The 22272-nt window shown below is 40.1% G+C and overlaps 2 protein-coding genes across 5 annotated transcripts in view; one reads left to right on the plus strand and one right to left on the minus strand.

Annotated features, from left to right (window-relative positions):
* evi5b (ecotropic viral integration site 5b) overlaps positions 1-14622 on the minus strand; it is a 33700-nt gene extending 19078 nt beyond the window's left edge. For 3 of the 4 annotated variants that reach the window (XM_069150949.1, XM_069150948.1, XM_069150945.1), the window contains exons 1-6: positions 14362-14622; positions 7424-7653; positions 3087-3276; positions 620-844; positions 348-422; positions 98-223 (exon numbers count right to left, since the gene is read on the minus strand). In XM_069150949.1, the coding sequence (XP_069007050.1) occupies positions 98-223; positions 348-422; positions 620-844; positions 3087-3276; positions 7424-7572 (765 nt within the window). In that variant the 5' untranslated portion in view covers positions 7573-7653; positions 14362-14622. The remainder of the gene's footprint in view (positions 1-97; positions 224-347; positions 423-619; positions 845-3086; positions 3277-7423; positions 7654-14361) is intronic. The other variant, XM_069150946.1, reaches the window with a different exon arrangement.
* A 2957-nt stretch (positions 14623-17579) lies between these two features.
* Positions 17580-22245, plus strand: LOC138199047 (large ribosomal subunit protein uL18). Its single transcript, XM_069150953.1, has 8 exons — positions 17580-17664; positions 18158-18227; positions 18320-18435; positions 18991-19125; positions 19323-19525; positions 20900-21077; positions 21603-21691; positions 22087-22245. The coding sequence occupies exons 1-8, from the start codon at positions 17662-17664 to the stop codon at positions 22184-22186; spliced, it is 894 nt and encodes a 297-aa protein (XP_069007054.1). The 5' UTR covers positions 17580-17661; the 3' UTR covers positions 22187-22245.
* Positions 22246-22272: the final 27 nt, after the last annotated feature.

The following is a 22272-nucleotide window of genomic DNA, read 5'->3' on the forward strand; positions in this document are numbered from 1 at the left end:
CACATGTGCTCCTTGGAAAGAAAAAAAAAAGAACAGTGTAGAACCCTTTTAGACTAGATTTTGAGAAACATTTTGTATGTTTGGAAGAGGTTTCTACCTGGATCATGGACTCAAACTGGTACATGCAGAGTCCCAGCTCAGCCATACTAGGTTTGAAGAGCTCTCGTAATCTGTAGTCTTGCATCAGCTTTACAAACACGCAGAATGCTTCCTCTTCTGGCATCTGGAAACATAACAGAATGCATCAAACCTCAAGATCTGTGTGTTCAATCATGCGTGTCAAACTATTCCCTGGAAGCTGCTGAATTACAGTGTTTGTGTGCATGTGTTGTGAACACCATTATTACCTGCATGAGTAAAAGTCCTACAATGAATGCACTTCCCTGACAATAGCCAACTTCCCGGTCCACCAGAGAATATGCCTGAGGTAACACAAATCAGCTTTAGATGGGTCTCGCTGACATTCAAGAGAAAAAGTATTCGTTGTGGATTTACTCAACTTCCATTTTTTACCTTGAAACTACTGTGAAAGCCAAAATATCAGTTGTGTTATTTGCACACATGACTATCAGTTTATCTGCACACTTTACAGGTTCGTCAGACACAAAAGGAGACATACCTTCATGACATTGAAGAGCACCTCCTGGCCCAAGCTGTCCTTCTCCTTAAAGAACTCGTGTTCAGGATAAGTGCGAGCGATATCTCTGCGAATCAGCTTCTCGCAGGGTGATGTCATCTTCAGGAGTTCTGAGTACTGATCCTTGATAGGTATATTTTGGGCATTACACAACAGCTGCCACACTATTGCCCGAAAGTGGTGAGGAATCCCTTTTCTAACAAGATCCTGTGAGAAAACAAAAAAAAGAAAAGATCATTTTAAGGTTGTCCCAAGATCTCTGGTGGGCTTTAACCGTGTGTAGGATTTAGTGGCATCTAGAGGTCAGGCGGCACATTGCAACCAATTGAACATTCCTCACCTCCCTTCCAAGCATGTAAAACAATCTACGATGGCTGCGAAATTCGTGAAAGACACCCTCGAGTCAGTGTTTGGTTTGTCACTTATGGGCTACTGTAGAAACATGGCAATGCAACATGGCACATGCAAGAGGACATATGTAGTAGGCATGTGCATTTTAAGCAACAATACTATTCATTATTTGCTAGGAACTATTATACTATTATTTGAAGATCCACACCGACTTTGTAAAACTTATTTTAATCTAGCTTGATCTAAAGACATTAATAACGAATATAAATGCACATTTGATAGCCAATTTTTGTCCCCTTTAAATGTGGACAATAGAAAGTGTAAAAGTGTAAGAAAACACAAAGGCCTGGCTAAACAGGATGAAGCTGTGGGTACACTTCTTGCTCTAATATTTATTGTGCCATTTCAGCACACGGTGCTTCTCATAATATTAGAGTTTTCCACTGCCCAAATATAAGCTTGTCAGTGGGGCACTTATAGAGTGATTTGTTTCCATATATTTCTGCTGATGCAATTTAATTAGGCAATTTCCTGTGCTGACAGGGAACACTGGTCTTTCCTGCCGTGATGAGTGTGTGTGCGACCGTGTGTGTCTGCATGCATCTGGTCAGTGCAGGGTGCATCTGGAGCAGAAGTCCACCCACACAGGCTTTCAGCAGGGGATCCCCCTCCTCTCTAAGAGCTTAGACAAGACAAACTGTGCTTTGTTCTGTAGTGGAACAATGCAAAACATCTCATATCTTGGGAATGAAAGCTGCTCTCTGAGCTCCACCACTAAACCCTTATTTTCTGTTCCCAGCCACATTTAAAAGGCTTCAACACAGATAAAGTGAGCATCTTAAATAGATTTATCTTCATCAGCAGATCTCTTTCAATATTTCATTAGAAATATGAGGTATTGAAAACATGTTTTGCTGACAAGCACAGAAAAATCAACGTTATTTATTTCATGCAAAAGAAGCTGGGTTTCTCTGTAAGGCAACGGGGAAGAAAACATCAATTTTGTGGAAGCCTCAGCAGTTATGATCCCAGGCTGGTTGCACCCATCTAGTCTTTACTACTTCTGTTAAATTACATAATACCACCGTGCATCGTCACAGGTCCTTCGCAACACTTCACCATTTACACACAGTGACAAGAACAACAGAAACCCCAACGCTTCAGAAGAGGCTGGTCTTTCGGTCCCATGTGTTTTAAAAATGTGCTATCATAACTGTACAGCAGGTTGGTCAGTGCTTGAAGATGAATAGCTCAAAAGAATGCTTCTTGTTATAGTGCTATGTCTGAGGAGCATTCAACTGGCATGCCAGTAATGACTTAGTCACAGCAATCATCTGATATGAATCCCACTGAACGTCTTTTCAATAAAGGGAAATGCACCAGCAGAAGAAAGAAAATCCAACCTTCTAATTGTTGCAGATGCACCAACAACATTAGAAAACTGCAAGCTCCCTGCCGAGTCACTGCCATGACTTGTAGCTGTCAAACAGAGTGCTGACACGGTATGAGACTGGTCACTGTGTTTACGTAAAGTTCCATTGCGTGTTCAGTTTAATTTAGACTACCACTGACGGTGACTGGGCATAGGGTTGCCACAAGACTTCAGAGAGTAACAGTAGAAACAAGTAACCTAAAATTAGCTTCAAATGTCAAGAACTAAAATAAAAAGTTCAAGCACAACACCACAGGGTCACCTGGGACAAAGATAGCTAAGTAAATTATTACTGGAGGAAGTAAACATCCAAACAGATAGAGCCATTGTAGCATTCGGGTTAGAATGCCTGTGAAATATATACGTATCAAAATAGAGATCATGTGCATAGACAGCATCACGGGCGCTCCTGTCACTTTCTTTGGGACCCAGAATAATGTGCACACTATTCGTATTGAATTTGTAATTAACAAAAACGGAGACAACAATATATTTCACAACTTCAAATAAAATTAAAGCTTCACAAATGCATTCACCTTGTCTTCTGAAGACAGGTCAAATGGGTCTCTCTAAGCCTGTAATGCAGTCGTGTTTGAGTAAGCTCTTAAGCAGGTCTGCACGAGACCTGACCGTCACTTCACAAGTAGCCATGTGCACTAGTCTCACCTTGACATGCTTCTCCTTCTTCTTGCGAACCTCCTCCCACTCATTGACAATTCGTCCCCACATGATCCATGTGTCCTCCTCCAGGTGGGAGAGGTTGGAGGAGGCCGAGGAGCTGGACACAAGAGAGGAGCCGCTGTTTCGCCGGGAGCCATTCATGGAGCGCAACGACTTGCTGTCTGTCTCCAGAAGCCTGTAGTGATCATAAGAGGTACAATGTACTATTAACATCGCATAAACTTGAAATAAACAATGTTTAAACAACACCAGTTGTTTTGGTCTTTAACTATCATTGTCGCCGTTAGTGTTTTGAAATGTCAGTATGAACATTGGGTAAATTTATCCAGTGCTACGACACGCAGAACGCATATTCTAAAGATCAGCATGTCAAATTAACAGTGGCCATAACGGGCAGGATTTCCCAAAGTACTTTGCAATTTTTATTTTGAGTTAAAGTACCAACAATTTCACTTTTGAAGTCTGAAAGAAAGCCATGCTTATGGATTACTAGTACTTTCAACTTAACAGGTGCAGTGAGCTATATGAGCTGTTTATCTAAAAGTTAAAATTGTTATATGTATATACTTAGGCTACATACAAGGAGTCCAAACAGGTCCGGACTGAAGTCTACAGGAAGACAATGAGTCTTATCGAGCATCAAGGTTGTGTCAGAGATATTTGGCATCCAAAGAAGTGAAAGGATTGGTGCCTTGCATAGCTTTCCCCAAAACAACCATCGCACCTCAACCACACAAAGTAAAAACATACTGCAACATCACCAGACGCTGCACTGGTAAAATTGTTAAACAGTTGGACTAATTATGGAGCATTTGCTGGTCAGTTTTACCAATGCGAGTATAAACAGCCCAGATGTTTTAGCTACGATGTCAATAAGGTTACAACAACCTTAAAATTCCTCTTGTTCAAATTCTTATAAAAGCTATCAGATGAATAGCAATCAGAGCAAACTTTCACAAATGTCTGAAAACAGCCAATCCATTAAAGACCAATAAAATATTTTGTGACTCATTATGTGTCTTTCATCCATGTTCAGCATCCGAAGTGGCACGCCGGGGACAAAAAGCTCGAGCGATGGGTTTTCCAGCGAGTTAATTTTGCATCACTTTTATCAGTTTGTCACTCGAGTTACTGGCAGTGACCTGATTGAGGATCAGCACGCAGAGAAATGAAGCCATGATTCCCGACCTGCGTGTCACCGAGGAGCTCACAGCACACAAACAAAAGGCTCTGACACCTGATCTCGGAAAAAGGCCAGGGCCTCTACTCTGGAGCCTGTGACGTCAGTGAGCATGCTCCCAGAATGGCTAGAGTTACGGCCAAATTTGGGCTGTGTGTGAGGGAGTGAAATGGAAGGCTCGAAAGAACGGTGAGCTTCTTCTCTGGTATTCAGTTTGAAATAAAAATGTGCATCTTGTAAGAACAGAAAACATCTGTTTTTCAGCCCGTCACAAATTGTCAAGTACATTTCAGTAAAAGGCTGTTACACATGTACCTGAACACACTTACAGCTTTGCTAATGATTCACCATTAGTCAAACACAGGTCTGAAGCTTTATGAATACAACATATAAAAGCGCTAAACAACATTAGCTTTGATCAAGCTATATTTACAATGATTGAACTAAAGCAAAACCATTAAAGTGTTCATTTTCTTTAAAGTGTGTCATGACTAAAATTTTCAGTTCTTACAGTACTATAGCAATGAAATACTACCCCCTTACCGAGATAAACTCATGATGTACTCCACATGTGTCCGGTTTCTATGATTTCTGCAGCGTTGGCATGTCTGATTTACAGACTGTAGTGGTCAATGCACGACTTCCTCATCTGTGTGACAACTGAGTGCTCGGGGCTTTTCATTGCTCTTTAGGGTACAAAGGTCTCACCAACACACTTGGTAAGCAACAGCAGGATGTATCTGTAACATGCTGTACACATAAATACCAAAGTCCGTCATCTTGTCGTTTCACCTGTCTGATTATAAAATGATAAGATTTGTTTGTTAGGTGGCTGTCAGTATGTTGCTATGAGGTCGTTTAGAAAGAAGAGGGTCCAGCTGTGTGTCGGGGTAAAGATATGGTCAAAAGGTAGAAAAACATTTGTTGACCAGATGCAGGTGTGGTTGGAGCTTCATAAAAAGACATTTTCAAGAACACTTCTATATATTTTTGGTATATTTAATTGGGAAATGCATCACAACAAGTGTCTCTTAACATTCAGGAGCAGAAGCTGGAGTGGGCGTACCGATGAGTCAATGACCTCCACATTCAACACAGCTTTGCTGTCTTCTTAGCAGGAGTTAAACTGTGACACAATCTCCAACTCTGAACTGCATGCTTGTTTTCTATGCTGACACAGAATCTACTAGCCATGGGTGAGAGTCACAACAGAGAAAGAATTCACAAAGTTGGCAAGAGCCCTTTAATCTGAGGTGAACAATGAGCAGCCCGGGGTCAGCACACTGAATTCTTCTCCATTTACGGCAGACTCTCACTGATCCAATACTCAGATAAATGGAGCCTACAACAACTTCTGGGTCTTGTTGGTTTTCTAAGTTATCTGACCATCTTTGATAATGATCCAGCTTAAGAAAAAGAAAAAGAAAATAAAATAAATAAAACTCCCACCACAAATCCAGTGCTTACTTTAATGTTTAATTGACAACAGTTCAGACATGTGTGCAATGCTGTTCAGCGCTGGATAAGTCAGTCCCAAACAGGGTTATAGTTTATGTGCTGACCATCACACACACAGAGGTGCTTCCACACTTGGAACTCTATATGTGCTTGAGTACATTTGAGCCCAAAGTCTGGTACATTCGGTAAGTGTGAATAGTATGATGTTCTGTGCCGACTCAGGTCGAGATCAGTGTGCTCTTCTACGATACGAATCGTGTGAAAGCTGGCTCTACCAAAAATCTGGAAATGTATTATTGTTTACATCATCAACATTACTTTACTATCTGTCTCGTTTCCAAGCATTGAAAATTCTGGTCCTCTTGTCTCCTAAGAAATCTGTGTAAGAAGGCAGATCTCAACACTTTCAGCTGCTTCTTTGCATGACAGATGAGGTCTGAAGACAGGCGAGTGTGTCGAGTGTCCTTATCTGTATACCCAGAACAGAGCAGGAGTAAAGTAATACTCCATTGTAAAGTCAGCCTTAAGAACATTATGAATTGGACCGCCAAGTGGAGGACAACTCAACCTGACTCTGGTACGTAAAAGTAAATGCAGGGCAAGCTGACTGATTTGGTCATTGGCCATATAAAGTATAAATGTTATTTTCAAGATACGTGACTGATGAAATTCATGGAGATTCTCTGAAATACCAGTGGGGAAGATGAATGCATTACGAGATCATTCTCAGCATCCAAAAAATATGTCTGCTAAAAACAACTGTGAGGCTGCGGAAAGAAAAAAAAGAGCTTTCCTGGTTGGAAAACAGTGATATGTTTTGTAGAGCTGACTCGCAATTCCCTGTGAACATGGGCTCCACTGCTATGAAATGTACCAACACCTTATTACACTTACAACCCAGCTACTTTCTGGCCACACACCAGTCTGAGTTGCACTTCAGTGGTGATGAGATGCCTCTCATCCTTCATGTGAGGTGTTTAGAGAGCATCAGGGAATTGTAGGAACTTGTTGAACATATTGTGTATAATAACTTACCACAACTGTGAAAAATAAGCGTTGTTTGTATTATTTGGCTGCTGGGCCAGTGAAAATAAACAAGGGGCTACTAAAACTGTGGCCATGATTATTGCACAGTTGTGCCTTGGACTGGTCACAATAAAAAGTATAATTCATCCACTAATATGGAACGTGAGATTGGTTTAGACCGCCATAAGAAAGATGAGTTTTACCTTTCGGAACCGTAAATCCGTAGTTCAGTTAAATATGAATTTACATGATTTGCAAAACATTGCATTCTGTTTTTATTCACATTTTACACAAGGTCTCAACTTTATTTGGAAACGGGGTTGTACATTGTGTTTCATTTACAGATTTTGTATGATGGCATTTTAATATCTGCAAGAAGAATTACCCTTAAGGAGCAATTACACAAATATTTAGGAAAAAACATGGCAGTAGAAATGAGGACATATTCTACATTGTCCACATAGTGTGAACTGATTGTACTTGTGTAAGGTTTAAAAAAAACCAGCTCTTCCGATTGTCTGCCAACCAGTCAGACTATGTTCTCAACCCATAACGTATAGCACTGAACCATCCTTGGAGGAAAGTCTTCGCTGTACCTTTCAGCCTTAAATCAAATACTGTTGACTGCAAAGAGAAGCTTCAAGACAAGACCGCTTACCTGTTCTGTTCCTCGAGTTTGGCAAGCAGCTGCACATCATCCGGACTGAGCTGTGCTGGCGTGGAGGGTGAGAGAGGCGAGGACAGAGATGTGGAGGAGGAGGTAGCAGTGGTCTGCAGAGATGTGGGCGTGGCCACCTGACTAGCCATCTGACTGACCGTGTGGGACACGGAGTTCTTCACCCATGAGAAAGTAGAACAGAGCTTACCAGCAACCTTGTCTGTCGCCACCTGCACAGGACGGATGAGTACATATGAGAGTCAGCACTGAATACTTCCTCATCGTCATTACTGTCACGGTTATTCAAGACTCCTTTCACACAGACCTAACATGAATTAGAGAAACTTGTCACCATCTCTCCTGGTCAATTATGTGACGCTCACATTTAGGTTCACAATGAATAGAACATAAATTCAAGCTAGCACCCTTTTAGGGCTACATTATCAGTTTAAGTGACACTCCACATGCGCTTAACAGCGGCAGTATGTCGCTGCTGAAACAGGACCGCCGCTGCTGTTTTCTTTTTGTTTTTTAAATGAGAAAAGGGACTTTAGAAGGCTCCATCTTATCACTTTAGAGACTAACATTATATCATGTGGCTCTGCGGACACTTAATAGCCAGGTCAATTCACACGCCTGTCAGTTAAGAATACAAACAACAAATCCCTTACTTGTTAAAAAAGAGAACACGACAATTGTAACAGCAAGCAACGGGTATATGTCAACAACAAAGCAAGCAAAGGTGATCAGGTTTTCAGAAATATCATTTCCTGAAGGGAAAACTGTCTTGCAACAGTAAGTTGGCGCAGTATCTGGCATACCGGTAAAAATCGCGGTGGGCTGCCGCATCGGTGGACCTGTGGACAAACTGCACGGATAAGCTATCATGGTCTTACTAAAAACCGAGATTAGAATGCTATAACCAAAAATATAGAGATTATCTTGAAAGACAACATAACATTATATTGAGAAAGTTCTATCGAGATAGAAACCACAAAATATTTCCTTATGGATATCAAGACTGCAAGTAAAACACCGGAAAAGTGTAAAATATGGGAACTTTAAATGAACTGCTCGTACTCCAGTAAAAGTATGAACTGAACTATGACAAGGAATATTCTCTAAATTATATACAATCTGCATATTTTTCACTTTTCAACTTTCAACAATGCACTGAAAGGAGTACAGGCCATTGTTTTCTGCCATATCTGATATTTCAGTATAATTGAGGAAGAGACTCTAGTGCACAACGGACCTCAACACCATCTGCAATCACGTTTCATGGGAAACTGCTGTTAATAAGAAGTACTCGGATCAGCGCTGAGAAAGGGACAACCTACTATCACACATATTGATAATAGTAGAGAAGTAATGGTTGAGTGGTTGTTTCTAAATAGGACCACGTGAGACCATGTGAAAAACAACACTCCTGTAACAGCATATAAAGTGATTGCAGGCCATCTTTTATACATTCCTACCTGCTATTCCAAATAATCCAAGCTCAATGATTTTCAACTGCTCTCAATGAGGAAATCCAACATGTATCATGAGAAGGAGAGGTTCAAAAGTCTCTATTAAATTCAACACGTTTTCTGAAAGTATTCCACTCTTCTGAACCTTCGACCGACTTAATGACACACAGCCCTCCAGTCATATGGTGATCATGCTCTCTGGAAGGGTCAAAGTGCTCCACGAAAGATAGGCTTTCTTTAAGCTTCCTGCTGAAATCAGTGCACAGCAGGAAGTGTATCTCTGTACTCAGCAGAAAGAAATTCACCTCAACACCTGAGAAAAAAAGAATTTGTTTTGCCTTTGGTTTCACTCAGACAGGAAGTCTGGATACTGCCACCACACAGGAAACCATTTCATTCACTACACTATATAAAATGATGAGTCATTTCTTGGTGAGTATCAGTTCTACAGCGGACTAAACATATAAAGGAGAGACAAACAAAGGAGGAGGTGGTAAGTTGTGGTAAATTGTGGTAAATGTGGTGCTAGGAATGAGCTTTGGTACAGAATGAAAATAGGTTAACTGAGAGGTTTTTCCTCCTGTGCATGGAGAAAAGCGATGAGTGACATAATTATCTTTAAGTAGAGTATCATCATCAAGAAATAATGTAAAGTTATTGCACTTTGGACATTAATGACTGAAACCAAATATTTGCAGAAATCTGCTCCATATAAAGCAAATCTCCAGAACTGCCTTCTTTCATCTACGTAATATCAATAAAATCAGGAAAATCCTTCCTCAGCGTGATGCAGAAATACAAATTTATGCATTTGTTACATCCAGGCTAGATTATTGTAATTCCTTGTTGTTAGGATGTCCAAATTACTCATTAAAAACTCTGCAGTTGATCCAAAATCCTGCAGCAAGAGTACTGATGGGATTTAGCAAGAGAGATCATATTTCTCCTGTTTTAGCTTCTCTTCATTGGCTTCCTGTTAAATCAAGAATAGAATTTAAAATTATCCTGCTGACTTACAAAGCCCTACATGATAAATGCTGCTGTAGTGAAAAAAAAATTATCTTTGGGGATTGATAAAGTAACTACCTACCTACCTACCTACCTACCTAATAGAACAGGTACATGTGGATTTATTTTTTAAATTATAACACTTTGGCAAATGAATGACATTTTAATGATTGTCTTCATTGATTATCACATGAAAGCTATTGGTATAGCATGCCGAAAGACCTCGTATGCTATGGATAGATGCTGACAAGATGGCTCTTCACAGACAAGTCTCCAGTCCCCAGTTACTGCAGCACACACAACTCTGACAGGTACGTGGCCAAAAACTAGTTTGAAAAGAATGAAATTAGACTTTTTAATGTAAGCTTGAAGTTGATTTTAATCTTCACGTTGAACCTCTCTGTGGGAAATGTTGTGGCTTACTCGGACTGATGCGTCACTCCTGCGCAAACTGAGCATAAATTATACATTTTACTGTTAAAACTAGTTTGTCTGGATGTAACCACATTTTTGGATGGTAAAACGTATTGAAGCAATTCTGTTAAGTGTCACAAGTGTCAAAGTTCAATCCCCAGCCCAAGTTCAGGGATAAATTCTCTTTACCATGCAGACCGCTCACTTAAGCATCAACTACGAGACAATTAAAAGGGTGATTAGTCCTGGACTGTGAAATCCATACAGGAAAGAAAAAAAAAAAAAAAGATTTCCCCATATATCCCAGTACAGTGCTAACAATGATTTGCAGGTTGCATTTACACATTTAGGCTGTCAAACAAATCCACACCAGTAACAAGCAAATGTTTATCCTGCATAGAAGAAGACTATCCAGTGGTGTGTGCAGTGCAAACTCTTTGTCAGATGTTTGCACATTTTTACAGCTTAACAGTCAGCAAAGTAAAGTTTAAAGTTCAAAGAATTAATTCATTAATTTATGCGTATATTACAATTTGTGTACTATTCACCTGAACACTAAATATGAGACATATACAATCTTATAGCCACATTACCCAAATTAAAAAAACACTACAAATGATTAAAATTTCAAAGAGTATTCAACTCAATTAATGGCAGAATGTCACCACCGAGCCAGGCTAGCATAGTAGCCACACTCTTTCCATTGAAAGCAAAAGAAGAAAACATACGGGCGCTTGGTTTCTTCAAAGACTGACTTGCAATGTGGGATGTCGTGCAGAACTAACTGGGGACATAAATTTGAACATGTGCACTAAACGTGTGGATCCAAGTGAAGTTAGCCCTCCCCTATTCTACACCTGCTTTCAATAAATCTGCTTAAATATGAACTTTAGTGATGAATATTATAATTTTTCAAATGATAAAACATTTAAAAAAAACTTGGTGTCTTAGTGTACTACTTTTGGAAAGCTAACTGACCTGCCCACCACATTTATTGAGTAACATATGAGCAAACCTAAAATTGAATCAACTCAACCCAGGATAGAGGAAACCCATGCTTTGACAGATGCCAATGTGCCGGTGGCCTTAGAAGACATTCCTTCTAGCAAGCGGGGCCAACTGAAGCAAGGCTTCCATATAAATCCTGGATACAGAGATCGTTGCTGCTTTTGTTTGCCAAAAGAACTCAAAGGGGCCCTCAGATGCAGTGCGCATAGCCAATGAAGCCCACAGAAAGGCAAGAAAAAAAAGCCTCAGCTTTAAGGCAATTGGGGAACCGAAAAAGACCGAAAGCAGAACTGAGAAGCAAGTCCTTTCTTCTGACTGAAAAATGCACAGCACCTTACAGATACCTCACAGTGCTCTGAAATGGACCATGTAAAAATACTTTCACAAACTCTTAAGTTGATGGCAAACTTCAAGTTACAGTCAAGAAGATTTTTATATTAATCATCTGGGTAATGAGTAATAACTAATAACTAATTTATCCTGTTTTTTGTTGTCCTATTTCACTCATTTTTCATGTTCTATTAATAGGCAGGTAATAAAAAAACAAACTCCAGCAGGAGAGACCATGGTCATTTTCATGGAAACACAATTTCCATGTACAGAATGAGGGTGTTAAAACACAGCCCTGACTTACAATAACACACTCACACTGAGGTGTCACTTCACACACAGAGGCAAGCTCAGATTATTCCAGTATACAATCAGGATTTCAATAATCCTGCAGAAGTCTATTCTTGAACATGCAACCACAATCGTGAGGGATACAAATGATACAATTGGCACGCAAAAACTAACCTTATAAGAATTTTGTAAGAAATTAAATGTGCTGATATCAGCCTTTTCTAAGGAACTAATGACATATCAGCCTTGGCTATAGTTTCCATAAGAAAAACAGCTATAGTTTCTGTGTTAGTCACAGCTATTAGTGACTGACATATGGTCTTCCACAGTCTACCTGTAAATTCTATTTTCCATCATATGCAGCAACTACAACCACAATTAAAACAGATATTCATGTATAATGAGGTAATGTTGACAGAAAGGAAGATATTTACAGTCCTTTTCTATATGCAAGAAAATAACAGGTGAAATAAAAACATTAACGAGGGCTGCCATTTAGGTAGCGGAGTTGTATGCAGGGTCACTGCATGCTTAACAAGAGCACAACTGACTCACTGTCAATATTAGTTACATCTGTGCTTTTCCTGCAAATGACAAGTTTATAATGTCTTCGTTGAGAAAAAAAAAAGTCAATTATTTCTCGTTAGTTTTTGTATTGGTAATGCAATGACAGTCTTTGCTTTGCATTTGCTGGTGACCATTATAGTAACAACAACAATACTGTTATACAATATTACCATATTGCATAACAAAGTCTGTGGGCTTCACTATCACAATATTACAAAAAAATATATTGTTTGTTCGTGCCCAACTAAGAACAGTAAAGCAGGCGAGCACATAAACAAAAGATCTTCTCCCCGTGTTAGTCAGAGAAGATTTATTGGAACTCCTTGATGTATGTTCTGCAGCGTCTCTGGGTCTGTGGGGCCCAGGGCGCGAAAACTTGTGAAGATTTCTGTCCTAATAGCAACAAGTACTGACAAGTGTATTCTCCTGCATGGCCATTTTACGTCTCACAGATAAAACTTACTTTGCTAAAAAACTAAAAAGTTGCTAGGCTTTAACTATAGAGGAATCTAGCTATGACCACCCGATAAACCCATTACATTCAGAGAAGTAGACCCACTATGAAGTGCCACTAAAGCTGCCAATACGGGCAGGTTGGCGGAATTCAGTTAACAGTAATTATTTAAATAGATAGGTTTAAATAGATGTCATTCCTAGACACAACTGTATTTAAACTGTACATTTTGGTTTAATGATGAGAAAACAGAAGCACAAACAATTTACTTGAGTATATCTGTTTGATTACATTTAATATTGAGTTGATTTTACAGTTATGAGCCCATAAAATAATGTGCACTAATTCAAGTGATCAGTCAAGCAGGTTTATGCATTTACATCAGCAACCTTAGAACATAAAATGACTTTTAAAATGCATATGAAAAGCCCCACAGTATCAATGATGGAATACATTTACGGAGTATATCTCAGTTAATGCTGGTGGCGGTTTGTTCCCAGTTTACTGAGTAAACATGCTGCTTGAGCGCTACAGAATCAAGTCATGATCACCAAGTTAACCAAAAAAACGACCCCATAGCAACAAAGGCATTAAGCTTTTCGTTGGCTCTCTTGAAGCCTTATCCTCACAAATATTTATCAAACTAGCCCTTCTTTTCTCCAATGATAATTCCTGTCAGCAGAGTAGGAAGTTATTTTTGCAATTATAAAGGTGTTCATTTTTGGTGGATTCATCGTCGGCTACATCTCCGGTTTACAGAACTGCTGCAAGTCGCTTTTCTGCAGTTTTGAGTTCAAGATATCTCTGGCTTCAACACAGCCGAAGTAGTTTCAATCCTTTGCTTTGGCTGCATACATGCTGTCATCGATCAAAAACATCCTGGCAGTGGACAGAGGACCGATGCATTAGACGCACAACTCCCAATTCCTTGTATGGCTCGCTGGCGTGAGCTGAAATGGAGCTTCTGGCATCAAATGCAACAACATGCAGAGAAAATATCTTCCAGAAAGCTGGAACGTCGACGAACCGGACGAGGCTCCAGTTAAAGGAATATGTCAAATCGACATGACCGCGCAGGAAGAACAAAAAAAGTAGCATTTTCAATGATATGGTGTTTTTGTTCCAGGCGATAGCCGAAGCCCTTTTCCAAACCAATTAGGAGTTCAACAGTAAGCCTTTCACTAAAAAGACAACAGTGATAAATCGTAACAAGCAAACTAATATTGCGACAAACAGTGTGTATGCGTTAAATCTAACCAACCTGTGTTACATAGACGCGATGTCACACTAGTCACTCGATTTGATACAATGATAACTTTTGAGTCGCGTTGTGAGTTACTGTCCTTTCCGATAGATAGACAGAGCCCGAAAAAAACAGCAAGAACATACTTTACCTTGAAGCGTTTTTCGCCAGCTGCAGCACACGTCGCCTGCTGCCCATGCACAAAAGTGTAGTCCGACTATTATGAGGAAAAAAGGCTGGTCTTCAAAGTCTTCACCCGTGGACATATATAACCCAGGAAAGCCCAGCTAAGTTTCCACTTGAAAGCTAGCCAGTGTTAAGTTAGCTTGTTCCCATTGACTCCTCGGTCCTGCCCATACAACCGTATAATACGTGTACACAAATGTCTGCAGTGCTAAGACAGACGGCGGCGGCCTACCAAATGTTTACATCGCACAGAGCATGCGCCAACCTGACCCCACACTACCACCAAGCGTCCCCTGGGAACAACTGCACTTCAGAGGGCGATACCATTGTTTTTCATTCATTCAAAAGAGAAAAGACGATTTCAAATTTAAAGAAAGAGCTGGCATAATATTTTCTTTTCTACTCTATGCCTGGTGAACAGCTCATAGAGGGTTATCAAGCGTAGCATGTGTCACCAAGTCCTACATATGGTTAAAGGCATGGTCACAGCCATTTCACAAGGCTCCAAACAGATCAAATCACAACTCTGATGGACATAATCACCGACTGCAATTACCTCTCTCTTTGTCACTACTCTCAGCAGCAACTCACAGAAAATTACAACAATCCCTATTATGCTTTTAATGACCTTTACAGCAGTTAATTAGGAGACCAAACTCAAGTGACCTCTAACCCTGATCTCTTTCTACCCTGGTAGTTTTAACATTTTTGGAATATATTTTTCAAAGAACAACCACCTGGGTTTAGATTACTAATTTGTTCTATTATATTTTTGAGGTGTCCAATGATATGCAATAAAAAAAACATGAGATGATAGAAGTTGTACCCAATGTAAAAAAAAAAAAGAAGGATTTTAAGGAGCTCAATACTTAACAAAGTCTTTACAGGTAGCCTTTACATTGAATATGTTTTCTAACAATCAGAGTCACTATAATATGTTAATCCTGTAAAGGCCCGTGTAAAGTTATTTTAAATCCAATTTGAATTCTTACTTATTTCTGTTTCATTTATTCTACTCCAAAGTTTGGCAGAAATGGGGGACAAGGAGGATGCAATAAAGGGGAGCATCTTACATACACCAAATTACATTCACTTATTCTTTCAACATTTATATAAGTAGATATAACCTCACTCTATATTAACAGTTTATGCTACTTTCAGCATGTCTTTACAGTCTATAATCTTAAAGTCAAAGAGTCCTTGAGCACACTCATCTGTTTATCGAGTATCTGATCTTCAAAACCCCTTACCTGGAATTCAATGCTGAGAGAAAAAATGCTTCTGTTAGTAGCAGGCCAGAAATTCTAACGCTTGTCTCTGGAAGTTATTTCAGTTCAGCATGTTGTCTTCATTGTAAAGGCAGGAAATAGCAGAAATCATTTTCCAGTAGAAAAACTTTTTTTTGAGCCTTCACAAATTACACCAATAAACTTCTTTCAATAGACACAAAAAGGGAATTGTCCAAAATATCCACATGCTAGCAACTGACTAAAAATAAGCTCCACAAAGCTGACTCTAACTGAGCAAAACATATCATTAAAAACTCAGAATGAAGTCGCCGCATCAGAGCGGGAGTGCTTTGATAAAAATGTGACTATGCACACTGGCCCGATTCACATACCAAACCGTCATAAAACCTACTTTTCAGGTTTTACATGAGAGCAGTGACGCATATCTATTGTTGGCTGGTTAGACACTCCTGTGCTCATAGAAGTAGTTGAAAAGAAGCTGAAGTTGTAGGCTACATTTGGCATCACCATGGTGACTGCCTGCCTTAAAATATAATGAAATATTGTCCGATGTACTGTTAAGACTAACATCTCTGCCCATAAGACACTAATGATTAAATGGCTATGAATGAACAGCCAAATTGTAATATTCAGTATTGAGGTAGTTTATGAAGAAACAGTTGAGTCAGCGCGGCCCTAAAAGAATAAACTAGAATAAGCAAAAATATCACCATTAGAGAGTAAACTGTCTTTTTAGGAATAATTCTTGATGATCGGTGTGTTACATCCACCTTAACGTGGTGGAGGGGTTTGAGTGTCTCAGTGATCCTGGGAGCTATGTTGTCTGGGGCATCAGCCCCTGGTAGGGTCTCCCAAGGCAAACTGGTGTCAGGTGAGAGCCCAGACAAAGAGTGTTTGAAAAAGACCCCCCGATGAATAGCATCTGAGGTCACCTCGCCCGGATCAGGGAAACAGGAGCACCCTCCCGGAGCCAGACCCAGGAGGAGAGCTCGCCGGCGAGGGTCTGGTGGCCGGGCCTTCGTTATTGGACTTCTGTGCTAGCCACGGTTTGGCCATAACAAACACCATGTTCGAGCATAAGGTAGCTCATAAGTGTACCTGGTACCAGAACACCTTAGGCCGGAGATTAATTCACGACTACTGAGGTATAATTTTTTGTTTGACCACATGTCCACAGTTAATTGTCAAAGACCAGGAGATGGTTGATTCTTTGTAATTTAAAGGGTGGCTTTACATAACTACAGAAAAAACAACAACAACAACATACTTAACGCAATATCGTTGCCATGCAGCCAGTTTTCGTTTTTTTTTGTGCGGTTTTGCACACATCTGACACCACCATAAAAGTCTACAATGGACTACTCAAAGGATTGAAATATATCATCTCAACAGCATGTTCACCATCTGCAAACATTACTCAAGACAATCCACTTAACTTACGTTAAAATATTTGCTATTTCCAGTGGGAGATAGTTTCCATTGAAAACTAGTTACAACTAGGTCTATGGATTATTATGCATAACCCGTATTCCTACATTGTTTCTCAATGGGGTCATGTTCTTTAAATATTAAAATCGATTTTAGAATATAAAAGTTATTTTGCACCTCTGCATTGCAGTGACCTCAGATGTGTTGGTGATAGATACTGTTTACATTTATGGTCTCCTCCTAAACTGAACGCAGGTGGGATACATGAAGGGTCTGTTTGCATTAAAGTTAGAACAGATTCCCCACGAAGAGAAATGTGACTTTTGGCGAGAGGCTTTATTCACCACAGAAACTTCGTTTCGTATAACTAAAGTAAAGAGAACTTGTTATATGGGTACGTAGCCGCCCCACCTCGGTAGGGGGCAGAGTGGTAAATCCACTGCAGTGTATGGCGTCTCTGCAGCTCATCCTGTTACACGGTATTTACTGAGCATGCGCACGGGAATCTTCCTTTTTCCAGTGCAGCGGAGTCAAGCCCCAGTCTTTGGCTCCGGGCTCCTTCTTAAGGAGACACAAATACTGCAAAAATGGTTCGTAATTCGTCCAGATATGTGACTACATGCATACCTAAGACATACATGATGTCCTGTGTGGTATCAGGTGTTTGAAAACATGCTTCTGGTGTTCAGATGAAGACGGATTCAGTCCTGCTAATGCCTACCCGGGTCTCCCTAAACGTGGCCTAACGACTACCTCCACAAAGTTACTGCTTCCTGTTGTCTGTTAACAGCGTTTCTGTGGTATTTTTAAAGAGCGTTCAACCAGTTAGTCCTTTAAGTCACATCCCCAGAACGTCCATGTTAAACCAACTTGACTACTGGCCCGTGAGCGTATCGTTAACCCTGCTAAGCAGTTGTGCTAACTTGTTCGTTTCCATTGGCTCAGCTGCTCATGTTAACCGGGTGTAACGTGGACAGTGACAGTTCAGCTACTATGGACACAACAACGCTGTAAACTAACTCAGAGTCGGCTTGTGTTCATTGTTACTTCCCTATTGTTAAATCAGTGCATCTCTTCTTGCAGGGTTTTGTTAAAGTGGTGAAGAACAAGGCCTACTTCAAGAGGTACCAGGTCAAATTCAGGAGGAGGAGAGGTAAAACACCCTGTGATGATCATTCACAAATCCCCCCCTGTTGCTGTGATGAGTGTCATTCTGTAAGTAGTTCATCTTTGTGTCCCTTACAGAGGGTAAGACTGACTTCTTTGCTCGCAAGCGCTTGGTTGTTCAAGATAAGAACAAGTACAACACACCTAAGTACCGGATGATTGTCCGTTTCTCTAACCGGGACATCGTCTGCCAGGTAAGCATTTGTGCAGATCATCCTTTTTATTCTTTTGATTGTGTTTGGCATGCTTACTTGACTAGAAAGGAGCAGCAGAGACAGTCAGGAAATGAGGGGAAAAACAGGGCAGGGAATGATGCCCTGTAAAGGTCCAGCCATGAATTGAACTGGTGATGACATTTGTGTCCATGTGGCATAAACACTAACAACTCAGCAGTCCGGTCCCTGCCTGATGAACCTGTTTTAATCTAAAGAAGTAATGCTTGTTTAATTACTATATTTGATTGTGGATTGGACTTAGTTTTATAAGATCATCAAATTCTATCAATAAAATGGTAAATATATCTTCTTGACTAACTTGAACATGGCTGAAGTAAACTTTCCCAAATTAAGCTGTTGAGTGTTGGGGTCGTAGTTAGATCATCGTAGCATACTCCCAACAAAACATCAATCTGAATCATTTTACCTAATGCATGTAAACAATAGACGTAATGTCAGGAGTCGAGGCTTAAAAGTCCATGTTAACTGATTATGAACGGGCTGTGAATCTGTCTACTTGTGATTGTGTTGCAGATTGCCTATGCCAAGATTGAGGGTGACATGATCGTGTGCGCTGCCTACTCGCACGAGCTGCCAAAATACGGGATCTCCGTGGGCTTGACAAACTACGCAGCAGCCTACTGCACTGGTCTGCTGGTGGCCCGCAGAGTATGTAATAACCCTGCTCATGCATATTGGATCTCTGCCTGGGATATTAACATTTTCAAGATTTGCTAAAATTGGGTTATTGTAAAATCAAATAATTGGGCACAAGTAAACTGAAAAATGTGAATAAAAGTAATGAGCTGCAGACACAGAGATGTCCCACTTTGAATTTGATTGATGTTGGAATTTTCTGTCCCCAGCTTTTGAACAAGTTTGGCCTGGACAAGGTGTACGAAGGCCAGGTGGAGGTGACGGGCGATGAGTTCAACGTGGAGAGTGTTGATGGTCAGCCCGGTGCTTTCACCTGCTACCTGGATGCTGGGCTTGCTAGAACCACCACAGGCAACAAGGTGTTTGGTGCTCTGAAGGGAGCTGTGGATGGAGGCCTGTCTATACCACACAGGTAAATTGTCACACTTCCTGGTCACATACTTGCCTGGATGTGATGAAGAGCTGTGCTTCGTGAGAATGTGTGTGTTAAGAGTAGGAGAGAGTTGTTGTCTGCTACTGTAAAAGTGTTTAAATTAGAGTATGGAGGAAAGGTACCTTGCCATAATCAAAGTTGTTATAGAAATGCCACAGAGACAGTAATGGTTGCCATAGTGAATGCAACAGGTTGTATTCTGTTCATCATCTGTCAAGGTAGTTTGAATGATTTCTTGGTATGTGTCGGGGCTGCTCTGTGAAATACTGAACAATAATTGGTTTAAAACACTCTTTTTACATGGAATATCTAAATATGGATTGAAAAAAAACCCCGCTGACCAGTAGTTATACCTCTGTCAAAAAGACAGGGTCAGACTCAAAGCAGTCCTGTGTAAATGGATAATTGTTTCACTTGACCCTCCTACCGACCAGGGAATGCAAATCAAGACACTGCATACAAGCGTTATCGCTTTTGGGGACCGAAAATAATTAAACTGTAGATTCAAGTTTCTCGTCTTCAGAGAGAAGGTCTGAATAAGGAGGGCGTTGTATGAATGGGTCCAGTGGAGGTTTAGAATGGTTTTAAGCCATATGTTCATTTCATAATTTGTTTGCCACTTGGCCTGTCTACCTGTGGAATGGCTTACCTGCTTGTTAGTGACTATGGCAGCAGTGAATTTGAGATGAATCAGCCATCCTGTCAGATGAGTGTTCCTTGCGGTCGCATTTAGAAGACAAGCTGAAGAAAAGCACCTCTTCCACCTCTGCAAAACTACATTTCTCGTTTTGGACATAAATACTGACCTTGCATGCACAGATGCGAGTTGCCTACAAGCTGTAATCACTTAAAAGTAAATCCATTAAGGATGTGTTATAAATTAAGAAGAGGAAAAGACACTTGAACACATTTTCAACATGGTTGTATTCATGCATACCTCTCGGTGAAATGAACGTCCTTTTGTCTGTTCAGCATTTTCGATTTCCAGTAGTTTGTCTTATATCTGGCGTTACAATGAGATCTTTAGTTGGACACATTGTGCATTTTTATCACATTGTAATGGAGCTGTTTGATGTTTTCTTTTAATTTTCTGAGCCAGTTTCAAATCCAGTTTGCTGTGTGACTCCATTCATGAGAAAGCTAGGTGTAAACAGCAGCTGAGCCCTGAAACGCTGCTTGTTTATTGAGCCATTACCATTTGCCAAAATCCAGTTATGATTAACTAATTAACATACCTGTCTCAGTGAAAATGAAAGTGTTTACAGCATCTGTAGATTTTATGTAATTGCTGTTATCAATGCAGTAAAGATTCATTGTTTCACTGAATCAAAATTTTATTATAATTTTTTTCAGCACCAAACGCTTCCCTGGGTATGATACAGAGAGCAAGGAGTTCAACGCTGAAGTCCACCGCAAGCACATCATGGGCATCAACGTGTCGGAGTACATGAGCTACCTGATGGAGGAGGATGAGGATGCTTACAAGAAGCAATTCTCCCGCTTCATCAAGAATGGAGTCACCCCTGATTCGGCAAGTCCTCTTAATTTTTCCATGACCTCTCCTGTTTATTACGTTAGAGACACTCAAAGGAGGATTGCATGCTTGAGTTTTGTTTGAATCAACCTGGTCAGTGACATTACAAGCTGCAGCAGCTGTTAACACAAGAAAACAGCATGTAGACATCGTCTGGGCAGAAGATAGACAGGCATCGGTCAATATTTACCTTTTAACAGTAGGAAACAGCATCTTGGAATACTTGTTATGAATTGATCTTGCTCTTAAGACCATGCAAAACTGGGGTAGTGCAAAAAGAAAATTACTCAAGGCTGAAAGTAATAGAAACTAAGTGTTAAAGCTTGATTGTGAACTAGATTTAAAAACTATTTTTTTATTATTATATTTGAAGCTGAAAATATAAAAACTCACCACAAACAATACACTGCAATAGAACACATCCAATGTTTTGAACAGCAATTTGAAGAATAAATTGTTGGAGCAGGTGTCTGGTATAAAGTTTGTTTCTAGCTTGAGATTGACCAATTGTCTTTCTTTCAGATCGAGGAAATGTACAAAAAGGCTCATGCTACCATTCGTGAGAACCCAGTTCATGAAAAGAAACCTCCCAAAGACGTCAAGAAGAAGAGGTGAGAAATATACATTTTAATATTTTATTTTTGTTTTGCTCTAAGGTCTCAGACATTCTTTTGTTCAAACTTTGAGGTTTGAGGTCACTCAACCTGAGCTCATCATAATTCCAAGAGTGATAGCTGACTGCTTCTAGATACCACTGAAGAGAATCGCTGAATTGTTAGATTCCTTGCTTTATAGTGTTCTAAGGTTCGGTTGTAAGGACTTAACTGTCAAATGCCTGAGATGACTGGTGTTGTTTGGCGCTGTATGAATTGAATTAAGATGAATATGTTGACTCTTTCAAAAAGAAGGATGTGTCAATAGTTTTCCCACATCGACCCTAAAGCCATTAATTTAAACTTAAAATGCTAATTGTGTGTGTTTTTGTAAAAAAAAAAAAAAAAAAAAGGTGGAACCGTGCCAAGCTCTCTCTGGCCCAGAGGAAAGACCGTGTCGCCCAGAAGAAGGCCAGCTTCCTCCGTGCTCAGGAACAAGAGGCTACAGATTGAGGCGTCCGACTTCAGTGTTCCTCAAACAAAATTTGTTCTATTAAATCTATTGAAAAGGAGTCAATCTCTTGTAGACTTATTCACAT

The sequence above is a fragment of the Embiotoca jacksoni genome, unplaced genomic scaffold (genome assembly GCF_022577435.1).
Source record: "Embiotoca jacksoni isolate LCO1_2020_lvr unplaced genomic scaffold, fEmbJac1.0.p SCAF_16, whole genome shotgun sequence".
Taxonomy (NCBI): domain Eukaryota; kingdom Metazoa; phylum Chordata; class Actinopteri; family Embiotocidae; genus Embiotoca; species Embiotoca jacksoni.

Coding starts and splice junctions, on each gene's coding strand:
- LOC138199047 (XM_069150953.1), top strand. Junction 18,436..18,990: donor ACCGGGACATCGTCTGCCAG/GTAAGCATTTGT, acceptor ATTGTGTTGCAG/ATTGCCTATGCCAAGATTGA. Junction 19,126..19,322: donor GTCTGCTGGTGGCCCGCAGA/GTATGTAATAAC, acceptor TTCTGTCCCCAG/CTTTTGAACAAGTTTGGCCT.